The sequence below is a fragment of the Ceratotherium simum genome, chromosome 4 (genome assembly GCF_057802395.1).
Source record: "Ceratotherium simum simum isolate JZ-2026a chromosome 4, ASM5780239v1, whole genome shotgun sequence".
Lineage (NCBI taxonomy): Eukaryota > Metazoa > Chordata > Mammalia > Perissodactyla > Rhinocerotidae > Ceratotherium > Ceratotherium simum.
In genome coordinates this window covers 72,088,267-72,105,674 of record NC_141903.1, presented here as the reverse complement: position 1 = coordinate 72,105,674, position 17,408 = coordinate 72,088,267, and the positions used below count along the sequence as shown (strand labels likewise).

The 17,408-nt window shown below is 41.6% G+C and overlaps 1 protein-coding gene across 2 annotated transcripts in view; it reads right to left on the bottom strand.

Annotated features, from left to right (window-relative positions):
- Nucleotides 1-215: 215 nt before the first annotated feature.
- The window catches only part of LIX1 (limb and CNS expressed 1), a 48,938-nt gene continuing 31,745 nt past the window's right edge, over nucleotides 216-17,408 (bottom strand). For both annotated transcript variants that reach the window (XM_004420346.3, XM_087430004.1), the window contains exons 3-6: nucleotides 15,736-15,876; nucleotides 13,503-13,598; nucleotides 4,975-5,052; nucleotides 216-2,265 (exon numbers count right to left, since the gene is read on the bottom strand). In XM_004420346.3, the coding sequence (XP_004420403.1) occupies nucleotides 1,978-2,265; nucleotides 4,975-5,052; nucleotides 13,503-13,598; nucleotides 15,736-15,876 (603 nt within the window). In that variant the 3' untranslated portion in view covers nucleotides 216-1,977. The remainder of the gene's footprint in view (nucleotides 2,266-4,974; nucleotides 5,053-13,502; nucleotides 13,599-15,735; nucleotides 15,877-17,408) is intronic.

Below are 17,408 nucleotides of genomic sequence, written 5' to 3'. Positions count from 1 at the left end.
TGATAGTGGCAGAGGGAGACTCTCTGCTTTTAGTTTACAGAATAGGTACAGCTTTCTAATTGTAGGGCAGACAGTAAACTTAATATCTTCCCAGCTGATTCCTGTTCCTGCATCTAATTAGATGGTGTCAGCTCGCAGTGCTCATTGTCAAAGGCTGCAAATGCAGTAAAGGTGTACCTACCTTTAATCACACCCAACACAGGGAATTGGAGCTTTTTCAAAATAATAAAGGGTAATGGCTTTATGAAAAAATTACTTAAGTTTTCTTAGTTTTAAAATTTATTCAACTTTTACAAATATTAATTTGAATTCCTTTTTGGGAATATAAGGGAAAAAAGTTTTCTTCTAGGTGAGATTTAGCCTCATTATGGGGAGGAATGTGATTTTTGTTAAAACAATATTTTTAAATAAAATTTATCTAATGTTATATAGTTTTATCTTTTCAAGACATTAGAGTAGGAAAGATATATAGCTAAATTTTCCCCTGGGGTGAAAAATATGATGCATAAAGTTAATTTTTTTATTATCAAGGTTAATTCCAAAATATATGATCAGTATACAATAGTTTTCATGGCGATTAAAGGAGTGACAATTTCCTTTGTACCTATTTAGATATGAGGCTAAACTACCATGTTTTTGTAAACCTTAATGTAATTATAATGGTTTTAGCTTTCAGGAAAGTTGGTCTGCATTTGCCTTAAACAAGAAAAAAAAGAAACTTTATTTAAAATTGAAAAAACTGGTTTCTTTAATTTGAATTATTAGACTAAATGTAAAATAAAATACTTTTAATGTTGTAGATATGGAAATACCTATAAGAGTTGAAAATCGACACTGCTGCCATTCTTAAATTTGAGTGAACAGGAACCAGCTAAAAATTGGTTTGTATTTGCTTTTGGTTTTCTAATCAATTGATTGACCTAAGCCATTTTCAAAGAGAGATGGCAATGTCTTATCCCTTCTTTAAGGAAGATTCCAGTAATTTAAACTTAGAAATGACACTACATTTGAACTACTGGTGGCTTATGTTCTTGAACAATAAGAAAGACAGCTAAAGATTCCTTCTCTCTAATGCATGAGAAATGAATCAAATGCAAGCACTATTAAATGCTAATAATTTTTCAAAGGGTTTTAAACTTTAAAATGCCAGTAACTTTCTCCATTATAGATACATCACTGCAGTAGCAAAAATAACAACAAATCAAGTTATCTATTTGCAAATTAAAAATGAACATAACTGATTGTAGGACCCTAAAAATTGGATATTAGTTCTTCTTGAGGAATATGAGTGAGAGTACTATTCTAGGTGACATTTATCCCCATATGGAAGAGTGTAGATTTTAAAAAATTATTATTACAATAGCATTTTAAGCCACATTAAATTTGTCTAGTGTTTTCATACTATTAACACTTTAAGATCTTTGATAGTGGGATGTCCAGATAAAATTCCCAGTGTAGTTTTGGATTATACCTAGTAGAGTGTAAACTATCTCTAAGTGTACAAAGTTTAGGAAGAAACTTTGACTCTTGGATATTTTTTTAAAAAATCCATATTGTTTATTTAATCTCAAGTATTTTTAAAAATTACCATCATGCTATTTTCTGCAGTCCTAGCTGATGTTCTTTTGGGAGATGGTACACTGGCCCATTCTTTGAAACAAATATATAATTTAGCAAGGCATGTGTCTTTAGGTTGGAGCCAGGCCTGGAAAATATTTTTCAAATGATTCTATCTCCATCCTTTCAGTCTGAGGTGAAACTATTGAGAGTGTGATGGGAAAATTGCATCGAGTGGGATGTTGGATCCTGTAAGGTTCTACTACTCTCAGATTCTGTGAATAGAAGGGGTGGGAAGATTAGTACAGCCTTCAGGTAGTAGCTATAGGTGCTAAAGCCTCCCATAACCTCCTTCAGTGAGCTTCCTAATGTTAGAGTCCGGCCTCTGCCACCCTCAGGGGCAGCTGGGACCAGGCCTTGCTAGTGATAGCCACAGAGGGCGGTGAGGCTCAGCTGATCATCACTGGGTGAGGAAGTGTCAGGATCACTGTAGATCTGAGTCAGGGCTAAACTCAGGATTTCTTTCTTTTCTTTGTAAAACCGTAGTTCTTGTCCTGCTTTCCTGGCTTCCTCCAACTCCCTCAGGGCCATTCGTAGCTCTTGAGAGAGAATTCCTGGCGACTCCCGCTCCTTCATGATCCAGTCCAGGGCCATGTGGCTGCGCATCTTTTCATCTAGGGAGTACTGGGAATAGTAGGAGATGACTTCCTGGGAGCCAAGAAACAAAGTCCAGAGTGTCAGTAAAGAGCCACAAAGGCACCTGTGCTCATGGCCTTTCAATACCTTGCTTCCTTTGCCTTCACCACTCCTGACATGCATGGGGGTTTTACCAACAACCAAACCTCTCTGATGTTCACAAACTGAAGCCAAATCCCACAACATACCTCTTAAAGGAAATGAAGGGCTAAGCTGGTACACCAAACCAAGGTCACTCCAGGTTGAGTCAAAACAGTACCACCAGGAGTGACTCAGTAATGTTCATATAACAGAGCTCTGACCTCACTAGTGTGGGAGATCAAAATTGGCCACCCTGAAATATGTCTCTTTACCTTGATTATTTTCTCTGACAGACATTTGACCTCCCCCAAACTGCCTAAAGAATTTAACATAGAAGACCTGTTCCAGGAAGGAGCCACTACCATATGATGGCTGTAATATAATGTAAAATAGATGTTACAATAGGAAAGGCACCACAAACCCATCTTATCAAAAATTCTGTCTCTTCCTGGCCACATTCTCTAGGTGGCCCTGTAAAAGGGTTGTCAGACAAATGTTTACATTTGTAAAGGTATCTCCCTCTGTGTACTTGGGAGGGCAGGATGACCTTATCTCTGGAAACTCTTATCAGGACAGAAGGAGAGGACTTAAATCTACATACCCTTGATTGCTATGCTTTCTGGTAATCTCCCATAGCTGTCTCCTTCCCCACCCCCCCAACATCCTCCTTTGTCTTTAGCTGAAGATAGTATTTAAGATGAGAATCTCTGCCATTTTGTTGAGAAACTCAGTTTCCCTGGTTTCTCCCATGTATACATGTTATTAAACTTGGTATTATTTTATTCTGCTAACCTGTCTTTTAATTATTTGGCCAGCCATAAGAACCTTAAGGGAAAGGGCAGAGGGGGATTCTCCCTCTTCCCTGATACTAGAAAATAGGTCTTCCTATTTTGCATTCCTATAACTATTGTTATATATAACTAAATGAGGTATGAGCATTACCTCATTTATTCATTGAACTCTTCTGCCCAGCATTATCTCCTTTGGCAAGGCAGAGAGAGGGAAACAACTATATGGAAGGATTTGGGCAGAACTGGGTTTGATCACACCCATTGCAGAAAACAGGAAGCTTTGAGTCAAGAGAACCTCAGGGCAAGACTTAGAAACCAAGAGAGTCAACTTCCTAACTGCTGTGTTGTTAACATAAGCAAGATGACAGTCCAAATGGCTCACAGAAACTACAGGAAGAACTTTAAAAATGTATTATAGAATGTAGGGATTATTGTTTTTGATATCGTTATGGTACCTTCATGGTACATTGTCTCTTACTTCTGCAAACAATTAAAAATTAGTCACTACCTGTCAATTCTTGTGTGCAAAATTTGCCAATACACTGTAACGTCATGTATAGGTTTGGTGGATACACTTTAAGAATATTGTGTGGAGTGGATGCATTGCTTATTTTTATTTTCAAGGACATAATGGTATTGGGGCCAGCCCCGTGGCTTAGCGGTTAAGTGTGCGTGCTCTGCTGCTGGCGGCCCGGGTTCAGATCTGGCCATGCTGAGGCCGCGTCCCACATACAGCAACTAGAAGGATGTGCACCTATGACATACAACTATCTACTGGGGCTTTGGGGGAAAAATAAATAAATTAAAAAAAAATTAAAAAAAAAAAAAGAACATATGGTATTTATTTATGACCCTAACAAATTAAAAACAATCATGGAAAAGTGTTTATAACCAACCCGGCATATTTCAAAGGCCTTTTATAAAATCAAAGGAAAAGAAAAAAAATAGCCAAAGCCATTGTCAGCTACTCATTTCTTTTCCATCTTCAACATTTTGAAAGCCAGACTTTCTAAGCAAAGAACAACTAAAAACTCTGGGGCTGCAGAGCATGGAGGACTCTAACATCCACCCTCATCTTGCTGACTAGTCGAGGCTTTGATCCTCATACAAATCTCCCCGTTAGCAAATACTGGAAAATAAACTACCATCTTTCAACGTCTCTTGGTGGGTAAAGGAAGGATTAATCTTGGAGGGTAGGAGGTGAAAACCATCAACTACACAGGAGAGGGTTGGCCTTTGCCATTAAACCGGGGAGAGGGTGCTTCTCATAGGTAACAAAGCAATAGTGAGACCCTGTCTCTGAAAAATAAAGAAGAAACTTCCAAGCCAAAAAATTGGGGTGATTGAATGCCAGCTTGCCCACCTTTATAATCATTCCTGTTGTCGGTTAGGCACTTTTGGTGGGGTTGAGAAAAATCCTCCCACTACAACTACCTTTATGTCTTCTCAGTGAGGAGGTCCAGAAGCAATGCATTCTCAGTTTCTTTCTGCACCGGAGAGTGGAAGAGGGCACAAATTCCAGCAGGCAGGGCAGATGCATGGAGTGGATTCAGCGTTTGCCTTAGAAACTAAGTCTGTCTTAATGATCCCTCCATTCTGGCATTGAGTACAGGTGGTATCTAAACCAATCCCATGCCCAGTCAATGTTCTGCTTAGTGTGCATATTGGTCAGTCCTTGACTCAACTGGACTGTTATATATTTTTTTTCATGTGTCCTCTGCTCTTACTCGGTAAATATGGTACCAAATTTAAACAGAGAAAAATCCAATAAAGGAAATCTCCTAGGAAGATGATGAGCCATCTGCTCAGTCCATACAACACAAACCCATTCTTGATTGGAAAATCTCACCTGTCGGGAACACTTTGTTTCACGAAGGGCTTTCAGGCTTCCATTCCAGTGCAATAGTTGGAAAATGGTCATCAGCTCCTACAAAACCCAAAAGGCTGTCATTAGTCTCAAAGCAGAAATGTGAAAGAAAGTGCCTCAATGAGGGCTGAGCAGGGCATAACTCTCATCCCCAAATATATCAGGGGAATAGAATATACCATATTGTCAGAGCACTTTGAGACTTTTCAAAGACCAGAGTCCCCAGACTTCTGGGGCATTCTTCCTCCCCCCAACCCTGGCTGTATCCATACTTGCACAATAAAATGACTAAATGATTGACAAATATCTTAAACATTAAAAATGGATGTGCTCTAACAATTCTACACCCAAGAAGTGATGTAAATATACCAGCACATCTGAGAATAACGTATAGGCAAGGTTATTCATTGCATCACTTTTTGAAATTGCTCAAGACTGGGAATATTTTAAATGTTCATTTTTTTTTAATTGATGTTTTAATAGTTTTTAACATTGTGAAATTTTGGGTTGTACATTTTTGTTTATCCATCACCATATATATGACTCCCTTCACCCCTTGTGCCCACCCCCCACCCCCATTGCCCCTGGTAACCACAATATAGTTTTCTCTGTCCATGTGTTGGTTTCTATTCCACATATGAGTGAGATCATACAGTGTTTGTCTTTCTCCTTCTGGCTTACTTCACTTAACATAGTACCCTCCAGACCCATCCATGTTGTTGCAAATGGGACGATTTTGTCTTTTTTTATGGCTGAGTAGTATTCCATTGTATATATATACCACATTAAATGTTCATTTTTAAAGGCGTGGTTAAATAGAGTCTGATAATGAAGAGTAGCAGAATATGCCACCTCGAAATGTGACTGTGGAAGTTCAGAACATACCACTTCAAACTATGCCACTTTGGGATATTGATTATTTTGAGCTATAGGCACTTGAAAACAACAAATGCAGAGAGAGGCTTTCTCTGAACTCCCCTTTATCTGCCTAAAGACAGATCCTCCAAAAGGAACTCAACTGTCATAATCCCCTCCTGAGGAATTTCATCAACCAGGGAAGAGGGACTCTTTTCACAGGAGAGGGAACTAGAAGTCCACACCACACCTGGACACACTTTGTCACAAACTGTCATACCTCCCATCTATTCTTCTAAGGACTCACTCATCTTTCCTAAAAAATTATTTACCCTCCCCTAAGAGGCCTACACCCTCTCTCCTCTTTCCCTATTAAGATGGTATTTAATCCTGAATTCTAAGCCACCTCAGGGAGTTACTCATTTTCCCGAGTCTCTCTCGTGTATACATAAAGTATACGTTAATAAATTTCTGTTTTTCTCTTATTAATCTGTCTTTTATTACAGATTATTTATGACTGTAGAAGTTCAGGACATGCCACTTCAAACTATGCCACTTTGCGATATAACTCAGAAGAGTAGAGGGAAAATTATTTTTCCTCCCTTACAATACATTTATACTATTGCTGAATACCTTGCAGTCATAAAGAAAGCATGAGAGGGCTCTCTATGTTCTAATATAAAGAATCTCTATGATGTGTTGTTAAAATAAAAGCAAGGTACACAACAGTGTATGCTGTGTGCTACGACTGGATTTAAAAAGGATAGAAGATCACTATAAATATTTACTTGTAAATGCCTAGGATAGTTCTGGCGAGATACAAAAGAATCGGCTAACATTAGTTGCCTCTGGGGACAGAAAAGGAAAGCCTGGGGGGGCAGGAATGGGACATTCTTTTGCACCTTTTGAGTTTTGAATATGTGATAATATTACATATTAAAGAAAACAATTTAAATTACAAAAATTTAAGCCAAAAGATACATATATAAATATAAAACATATAATGGACAAACTACAGAAACGGTAAAATACTCCTAAATTTATATATTCAGTTAAGAAAATGTCTTAAAATGTGGACAATGAGGTTGAATTGACATTAAAACCCACCCATAGTCTCCACATCCAATGGTCTGGGCTGGGCACAGCGTGAAGCCTTTCTATCAGCACCATCCTTTCCTTGCGTGATAGCAAGAGCAGGCTAAGTGTGTCAACATACTGAAGATTTAATTTTCCTAATGTGATTAGAGCTAGCAGTCATCCACTGACATTATCTGCATTTCTTTTTTTTTTTTTTCTTTTTTGGTGAGAGTGAGGTTTATTGTAGATTAATAGCACAAACCACAACCACATATTATTAGAAAATAATACAATTAAGGAAATTCTTGATCATGAAACTAGTTATGAAAACTTAACATTTAGACAAATGTCCTACTGCCCATTCAAAAAAGCTGACTTTTATTAACTGGCTTTACCTCCGCTTGCTCAGAAAAAAGTTTTCATTATGAAAACCAGGAGACTCAAAGTCACTCTGAGTTTTCAGATATCTTAAAATTATTAGGTAAATTTTAAAGCTATAAGATTATCAGAAGAGCAAATGACACTCTTCTCATGTCTAAAATTGCCATTAGAAGGTAATGTTTTTCTTTTTTTCAGTGTGGGATCCACTTTGAGATTCTGTCTGTGTTCTAATGCACAGTAAGCACCCCGAGAGCCCACAGGCACCTCAGTAAAAGCAAAACCATTTGTTTCCACCAATTAAAATAAGACATAGATACCAGCTGAATTACTCTCGCTGCCCCAAATGGAGACCCACCGTCTGCCAAGGGTCCTGGGTCCAGTGCCCAGGGAAGCCACCCCTCTCATGCCCTCTTTCCTCCACTTCTTCCCGCCCTTCCACCCAGATTTGCACTCTCACATCACTATGCTAATTTGGAAAAGTGGAAGTGGTCTGTTCTATAACCAAATCTTGCCTAATCGGCTGTCACCGCTGAGCCCCAGCGGCCTAGGAGGGTAAATTTGTGCTGCGTTTCTCATCATACCCTCAAACCTACCCCATGAACACTTTGCAGCCATAAAAATAAGTAGGAACACTCTTTACAGCCTGATATGAAACAGTCTCTTTGGTGTTTCAGGAGGGCCAATACTTACAAATAAGACATTTCTTTTCGTTTCATATTTTATCTTAAGACCCCACTTGAATTTTGTATTCTATTGTATACGCCCATTTTTTAAAAAAAGAAAATAAATACCACCTCCACTCCTCTACCTGGCCCCTTCTGCCCCCAATCTTCATGCAAAGTTGACAACCAGGAAGATACACTGAGTTTGTTCTGCGGTTTCCAGTAGTCCTCTTGCCATTGTCCTTGTGTCATTGTGGTCCAGTTTGAGAAACAGCCTATTGTTAATGGGGCTCTCAATTCCATCCGCTGACAGTTGTTCCCTTAGCAAAATACTCTTCTTCCTCCAAGGTCTTCTAGGCTCTCATTTTTACCTATACTCTAACCCCCTTCCAGAGCAACTCCTGTCATTCCACCCTGCAACCCCTCTAAGACTTTAGAACTCACATTTCTGCTGTGAACAGAACCAGAAACCTTTCTCATGTCTCCTGGCAACCCACATCTCTCAAAAACATCCCCAGAGAGACTTGAACTGTTTTGGCCCACAGGAGAGGATCATCCTCCTGCCCGCTCTGGTTTGTCTAAATTTCTATTCCATCACCAAGCAGTTTTTTTCTCTGAAGTAACACAACTGCTGCTTCCTCAGTGTTGCTTTTGTTCCTAAAATCTCCCAGGGAAGATGACCTGCTTTCCGCCTTCTTCCATTATGTCCTGGTCTAGTTCTTGCTCTCTTTGGGAGAGATATTAATCTTGCCATCATTATGTAAAGTATATTGAGATATTTCCACATTCTTCCCATCCCACTTGTTTGTTTCCATTCATAAGACTAAATTCCATATCTTCAGATCTTCCTGAAGCTGAATGAACAACTGGCCCAGCCCCAGGAAATCCTGTCAGGCTCTCGCAGATTCCATGGGAAATCCTTGCGTTACTGCAGACCAGACTTCTGTGAGGATTTGCTTCCTAGTTTCACCATGATTCCTCGCTGTCTGGTCTTTCCAGTCCCGTTTTCTCCCTGTCGAAGCCCTGTCGCTTTAATTCCTTAAAGTGAGCTCTCTGTCCTGCTCTCACTAAAGTCCTTGTGCTGGGTTGTTCTGTGGGCTGATCTAAAAGCCTGGGGAGTCTGGCTGGGCTGACAGAAAAACAAGAAGCTGGCCTTACAGGTTGGGCTGGGACTAGGGTGAGGTGAGTGAGGCAAGATTTAAGGTGAGTCATGCAAGTTCAGCATCTTTTATTTCAAGTTCTGTCTTTATTTAAAATTTCAATTTTGATCGTCATGACTTTTTGCACATTAATTTAGAGTTTTAAAAATATTGCATTATAATATTGTTTGTCTTGATTATGGAGTTTTTTGGAGCTCCTTTAAATGTTGTGCCTGAGGTGAAGGCCTAACTCTGCTCACCCTAGTCTCGGGCCTTCTCGTGGGTCTGTCTCAGGGACAAGGTGGCTTCATGAGCTTGTGATCTGTGCAGTCACACAGGGCCCTGTGCTTGGTTAATGCTCTGCTGTCTTGAAACCCTTAGTAATTTTTGAACAAAAAGCCTTGCATATTTTCCTTTTTTTTTTTTTTTTTTGCTGAGGAAGATCAGCCCTGAGCTAACATCAGTGCCCATCTTCCTCTACTTTATATGGGACACTGCCACAGCATGGCTTGACAAGCGGTGCATTGGTGCGCGCCCAGGCTCCTAACCCACGAATACTGGGCCACGGAAGGGGACTGCTTGTCAACCGCTTGTACCACCGGGCAGGCCAAGCCTTGCATTTTCGTTTTGCACCAAATTGTGTAGCCAGTCCCAGTCAGCAAAGTAAATTTAAAATCGAATGGCGAATCGAGCCCTGTGCTTTCTTTCTCTTCAGGAAAAATTGCCGCTGTAGCTTTCATTCTACAGCTCTCCTGGTTCATTTTGCCATTCATTCAATTTAAACCAATAACTGGGAGCCGGCTTCGTGGAGTAGTGGTTAAGTGTGTGCGCTCTGCTGCTGGCAGCCCGGGTTCGGATCCCGGGGGGTGCACTGACGCACCGCTTGTCAGGCCATGCTGTGGCGGTGTCCCACATAAAAGTGGAGGAAGATGGGCACAGACGTTAGCTCAGGGCCAGTCTTCCTTGGCAAAAAGAGGAGGATTGGCATGGATGTTATCTCAGGTCTGATCTTCCTCACAAAAAAAAAAAAACAAAAAACAACCCAACAACTGGGCTCTGTCCTCACGGTGCTTCCTGGTGTTGCCTCCTATTAGAAACAATGTTTGTCCTTTTAGCTACTTTGTGGGGAGAAAATGCACACAGCTTCCCTCTGGAACTATGTCTGGGAGACTGGCTTGGTTGGTTCTGTGATTCATCAGAAATAAGAAAAACAAACACTGTAAACGGAGAACTTGAAAAACAGGTGGGCACCATCTCCCCACCCAAGAGAATGGATTTAAGAGGAAATTTGTTTATGGGACGAGGTTTTAAAAGTCGACCTGGAGAATTTAGCAAAGATGTAAATAAACAACTCTTTCTTGGATTGCATTAGGCTTCAGAATAAATATATTAACCAGCTTCAGTCAAAGTCTGCCTCGAATCTGACCTTGACAAGACCCAGTGGCTAGTGCTGTCGCCATCCCTCCCCCCAAACAGCAGGCAGTTTTCTGTATGGCACCCCAGCTTCCCTCCCACGAAGTGAAGGTAAGCAGAGGCCTATCACATTTCCTCTGAGCGCTGCCTCCTTGACGGCTCCCCTGGAAAGGCTGCGGGCAGTCAGGAGACACCAGCCTTGTTTTTATATGGTATAGTCATCCATAACCAGATACAAACACACATCTACTACCCACCAGGGGTACTCAATTGCTGTGTCGGCTGCAAACAACCCAGGTCTGTGGTCAATTCCCATCATGTGCAAAAACAAGCTGATGCATTTAACCCAGGCCACCAAGGAATGTGCCCAGACCCAGCAGGCAGCCCAGAGCTGGGGGAAGGAAAAGGGATGTGCTCCACAGCCCTCCTCCTGGGTCGCCAGCATCCCTACCGCGAGGAAGGAGTTTGGATTTTTCCTGCCCTCACATCTTCCTCTTCCTTTGTCCACCATCCTGCACTCAGCCTCCATTATGAGAATTTATGAAGCACTTCCACAGTATGATTCAACTATTATTTCACATATATAAATACCTTACTACATACACCACACAGAAAACATACAGCCCATAGCAAGGCAATTAATGTACCACTAAAAGGTGGTTGAATACAGCCTTTCACAGTACTTGAATGGAATTTTAAGAATTTTTTAAAAAAAATCTTGTCCTCCTCATCTTTGACAGACTAACACAATTGCACTCAAAAATCATTTGTAATTTTCTGAAAAAGGCTACTAAATCACATATAAGCTACTATGTATGGGGGCTGGCAATGTTCATTGTATAATAAAAGAAGCACAATATTCTTTTGTTGGGGTTGAGAGGGGAGGAATTAAAATACATGAGGTTCTTGCTTGGAGAAATTGCTGTGCTAGAGGCTTTATAAATGTCATATTATGTAAGTCCCACAAAAGTCCTATACAATGGGCATTATGATTCTTATCTTATAGATGGGAGAACTGAGTCTCAGAATGGTTCCGTTCCCAGGTGGCATTTGGTAGAGCAGGTTTCACGCATGGGTCTGTATGATTTTTTAAAGTTTGTGTTCTTTCTCTTGTGTTATGCTCCTCTCTTTAATTTGTTTTGTCTGTTTGACTTTAGATTGTTATGGAAAAATAAATAAAAGGACCTTTACATTTCCACTCCTTTATGCTACAGCAATAGCCCCGAAGCGTTTAGTGTAGGGAGCTACCATGTCCTCATCTGAAACCTTAGGTTAGATCAAGTTGTCAAGGGAACCCATCCGGTAGCCTCTGGCATTTCAAGTAAAGCCCTTCTTCAGAAATATAGATAATAACAGTTGTTAACATTCACTGAGCATTTACCACATGCCAGGAACTGTTCTGGACTCTTTCTACATTGCCCCGTTTAATCCTCACAATGGCACTGCAAGGGGCGCCACTACAGTGATTCTCCCTGATTTGCATACAAATGAGGAATCGGATTTAGAGGTGAGGAGCAGAGCCAGGATGAAACGGACCAGCCCACTGCAGCCTGGGCTCAGAACCCCGGGCTGAGGCCTGCCCCTGTCCACTCCAGACGGGAGGCTTTAAGGATGCCCGGTCCCTTCCAAACCAAGACACACAACATCAAAGCTCAGAGAGACCACGGCCACTTAAGGAGAAAACCAGATGACCGAGATCTTCCCAGGATAGGGGGAAGAAAGAGTATTTTTGTCTCAATCAAACCAAGGACTGATGAGGAAAAATGTTGATTTTTAAAAATGGGCAGGAGGGACGTATCCACCTGAGAAGGGGCTATGCTATTGCAGTCAGGAAAAGAGTCTGAAAGGTACCAAGAAAGGTATTTGAAAGTTGGTGGCTTCAGGCCTCAGCTGTAACACCATTGTAACTTATACCACGATGAACATTTTTGTCCATAAAACTTTATATGTCTGATTGCTTCTTGGAATCTAACTGTAATCTCCACTTACTTCTTGGAATCTAACCTAAAAAATTGAAATACTGGGGGTAAAGGCTCCTCATTCTAACAATTGATTCTTACTAGCATTCCACATATATGGATGTTCAGGTACATTTCCATTTAGTTTTTTAGAAGGCACACGTTTCATGCCCAATCACTACTGAATTTTCATCTGCCTGACCCAATATAGGATAATAGTCGGGAGTGTGAGCTCAGAGATTAGACTGCCTAATCTGAACCTTGGCTGTGCCGTGTGCTGAGTGATATGGCATACTTCCTCCAGTAAGGACATGGGGATAATGAATACTCATATGTTCACTGTGAGGGTTAAGTTATGATAATATTTGTTAAATGCTTAGCACAGTGCCAGACAAAGTAAGCATCCAGTAAGTGTCAGCTATTATTATTCTTATTGTTATTAACGTAATTATTTAATTTGCAAATAATAGGTAATATAGTTCTTCAGCTGTACTATCGCTTGTCAGCAGCAGATGAAAAAGGGGTTACAGCTTGCTAAATTTTTGGATTTAGTTAACCATAGGAGGTGGCAGATCGTGTTTAACAGAAATACCAGAACTGAGGGGGGCGTTGTTTAACGCACATTGCAGGCACCTTCATCTATGACTTCCGAAAATTAAGAACCAAATGGTCACAACCAATACCTCAAACTGTTTGATTTGGTTTAAAGGGGGATTTTGTACTGAAAAGCGGGTGTAATGTTACAGGATCATAAGACGGTGGTCTTTCCCACTTGTTTCTTAGACTAAGTCTTTTACTTCCCTTTAAGAAAGCACAGATTGTGTCTTATTTGCTTGTTTGCTCTCACCTTCTGAGATGGGGCTAAGACAGAGCTTACCATGCTGGATTCTAAGAGGGTTAAATTAAAATGACCAAAACAAAAAAAGAGTGGATTATTGGGACAGGAGATGTTAGTGATAAGAGTGGCATTCCCCCAGGCCTCTGGATTGTGTAGCAAAATAAACATGTGGCAGGAAGTCGGGTACCTGAAATTCCAGCATGGTCTTCCCCATGTTCGACTCCAACATGTAGTGATAGGCTCCGATGCTGGTGCTGGGGTCGTCCGCGTCATCCAAAGTGCCCTTGGGAAGGAAGCAGAAAAGGAAAATATGACAGATTTTTCCTCCTCTTCTTTGGGTGGTTCCTGAATTGATCCTGTGGCCCCACAGTCAGCCTTCTATAGCTGTGCTAACCCTTCAGGTGTGCATTCTACAACGGAGTCTCCAGTTGATATGGGGTAAAATCCTTAATCTCACCTCAGAGTAAAGAGGATTTTGCAATCAATTTGAATCTAGCTTTTGATTAGAATGTTAACTGATTCTATGCTCACTAAAAGAATAACTATCTCAAAGCAGAAATTCCTGTATCCTTGCACAGGGTTTTTGTTGGTGGTGGCATTAGTGTTTGAGTGGTTGCCCTCTAAGGCTGCCTTCATCTGTCGTTGCAATCTTGAAACGCTGACCTTGCTCCATCCGATTCCAACGATAACCAGGCAAGATTATGTAACTGACAGGGAAAGAATTCCCCAGTTGTATGGAGCATTCATATTTTACTGCCATGACTCTTAATGGGAACTTTTCATCATATGCTGGTGTTCGGCCTGGAGACATGGATCTTAGTTTATATTTTTTCGCTTCTGGACCACTTAATCTTTAGGAAACAAGGTGGGTGGGTGATGGGTAGAAATGAAATACCCCTCCCAGTTGGTTAGGGGGAATGGCAGTAAAAAAGCTAACACAAGCTCTGGAATGGCACTAGGGCCTGCCCTCCCATATCCCGTGGCCTTGGATTCCTGGGAAGGTGGGCAATGGCTTCGTGAGACTGAACAAACAACTGCCAGCATCAGATAGCAGCAAATTTATGGCTTTTGAATGCAATAACATTAACACACTGCTGCTGAAATATTTATGTTGGCTTTGTAAATATCCCAGAGGAAATCCATCCAGAAGCCTGCAAACCATATATATTCTCTTTCCTTAGAAATTTCCATGAAGAAATAATAAATTACATTTACACGGAGGGCCCCTCCCTCCTCCTGAGTAAATTCCACACATATAAATCAGGCATCATTTTCCTAACTTCTCTTCCTCAAATGCACTTGAAATTTACAGGGGAGGAAAATAAAGGCTTCCTTTCATCCTCAGAGCAGATATAGAACAGTCTCCCCGCCAGGTCAAACACTCTCTGTCCCCTGCGCCTTCCCTTATCTCTCCTCTGGGTGATAAGAGCATTTATGAGGGGAAAAGAGGCAAAAAGGCCACTGCTAGCGTGATAATGTCTCCTTCGTTATCAGCATCTTCTCCAGAGTGACAGAACCTTTCTAGTCAGATTAAGGGAATCAGAGAATGAAAATCTCAGATGGGGTTTATCCATGCTATGATGAAGCTGGGAGATGGCTAATCCCTTTGGTGCTGCTACCTTCCCGCCCTTGGAGGTCACACAAGGAGACACCTGCCACAGTGAGGACCCGAGGCTTCCTCCGTGGTTTATAGTTTGGAAGTAACAAGGATCAGGAGCTCCCAATAATTCAGGGGGCATATCATCTACTCCTGGATTGCTGAGGAAATGCCTATGTAAATTTTTAAGCCAGAGGTTTTTGCTTTTAAAGCACTTTGTATTTAATTGTGTCCATTACAGAAATTTTCAAAGCTCTCTGAAAGGAGTAATTGATATTAAGCATGATAATTCTAATAGCTAACAAATATTGGGCATACGGCTTTTCCCATATCTAAGCAGTCAGTGTTGCCTTAAAAATACAGATTGCAGGACCCCAGCCTGGCTGGGGAATTGGCACTTTTAATAAGCCCTTCAGATAATTTTTATGATTAGTCAAGTTCAGGAGAAAATGAATTAGTTTATCTCTAGATTAAAGCAGTATTCAATTTCATGCATTCTCAGGCCCTAAAAGAATCAATGCTCCTCAAACAGCAAACATTCAAATAAACAAATCAAGGTGGATAATTTGATCCACCTTGATGTAAAGCTTGATTAACTGTGATCCAGGGAGGCTAAAGAACATTACTGAGATGTGGAATAGGGAGCCAGCTCCAATTTTGTGATTTCCAATCCGAGTGGTTTTTTTGCTGGAAATTAATGATTTAATAGGTAGAAATTAAACTTGCGATTCTTTAAAAATTTGCTCATTTAGCATCTCCCAAGATTTGAATGCCTCAGTACTCTCATTGCAGCCAGCTCCTCCCTTCCCTGGCGGGTACTCACGCTGGTGGAGGCGACCGCTTCCTGCACACTCTCCACAATGAATTCCTTGGTGATCCTGCGAGAGGGCAGCTCATTGAAAAGGGAGTTGATTAGGGCCACTTTAGCTGCGTCCCGTCTGGCCTCGGCTCTGCTTAAGCAGCACTTCAGAAGGAAAGGAGAAAAGGAGTCATTAAAGGATTCAGCATCTCACCATTTCATCCCTGCCTCAATGGGTCTCTGGACATTTCTGTTCATACATTTATTGTCTGCACCTATTTTCATACCCACTGCTAATCCCCTGCAGATCATGCAGATTTTCTTTCAGCCCTAGAGCCCATGCAAATGTCTTCGTTGGTCTTCAAATGCTTTCTGTCTTATTTCACAGTCGTGGACTATCTACTGTGCACCAGAGGCTTTGCATACTCTGTTCATAAATAATAATGAAAGTAATAAGGGCTACTAGCCTGTGCTAGGTGATTACACTCATTATCAGAGCCTTCCTCAAATCTTTATTTCAGAGAAAAAAAGGTAAGGAAAGAAGGAAAATGGGAGATACTTTTAACACAATAATTAAGAACACAGGTCTGGAGGCAGGCCGCTTGGGTTCAGATCCCAGCTCTGGCGCTTACAATGAAGGACCTTGGGCAAGTTCGTCTTACTGTGCCTCAATTTCCCCCTCTGTGAATGAGAATAATGGTAGTCCCTACGCCATAGGACTGAGGATGGGGTCGATCAGCTAATAGAGACAAAGCCCCGAGAATACCTGGCACAAGGTAACACTGTGAGAACATCCTGGTCTTAGACTTCTCTACCTCCAGGTTAGGACGAGGGGGCTGCTGTCAAAATCTATTGTTTTTGCTTTTCCAGTATTTATCCCCCTTCCTCTAATAAAAGTTCTCTGAGTTGCTTGAGGACCACCCTTCCCACCTTGTTCTCAGTGCACGCAGTTTGGGTGGGACACACTCCACGTGGCCTTCCTGAAGTTAGGGGCCTTCAGCAGCCTACAATCGGTAACTCATAAAAAAATTTCATTTCTTCCAAATGTAATATTGCTCTGCATCCTCCTAGCCTGGCTTTGCTGTGGCTCACACGGGTCTGTTCAGTGTATCCTGATTCTTTTCTGTCCTCTCTGTGTCTTTTCTCATCAGCCACAACTCCTCTTATTCAAGTTCTGACCTGGTGTGGCCCCTGGGGGTCCAGATAGAGGGCTGAAGCCCTATGAGAACTGCGCTGTCCCTGGAGCCACACCTGTTGGAAGACCCCCAGGTGTGATGGTGTCTCTCCTACAGGCTGTTGTGAACTGTCTAGCGTCCTAGACTCTACTCTAGGACTCCTAGTGGGAAAGAAACCCCATGAAGAGAAGCCCAGGCCAGGGTCCTGGTCAACGGGGTGGCCGGGCACCCTGGGCCCTGCCACTCAGTGACTGAGACCTGGGCTGCCCGAACTTTGGGGCTTATTTCCTCACTGGACAAATGGGGAGGCTAGGCTTTCTTATCTCCAAGTCTCCTCCAACATAAAATACATGACTCTCAGAATCAATAGTGCTTGGTGACCAATGTGAAAGAACAGGGAAAGCGCCAAAGATCCCACTTCATTTTGCAGTTTCACACCCTCAATGGCTTGGTAGCACCACTGGGAAAAGCCAAACCCCTTCAGTTTGCTTTCAGCACATCCCTGCCTCTACCTCATCTGTG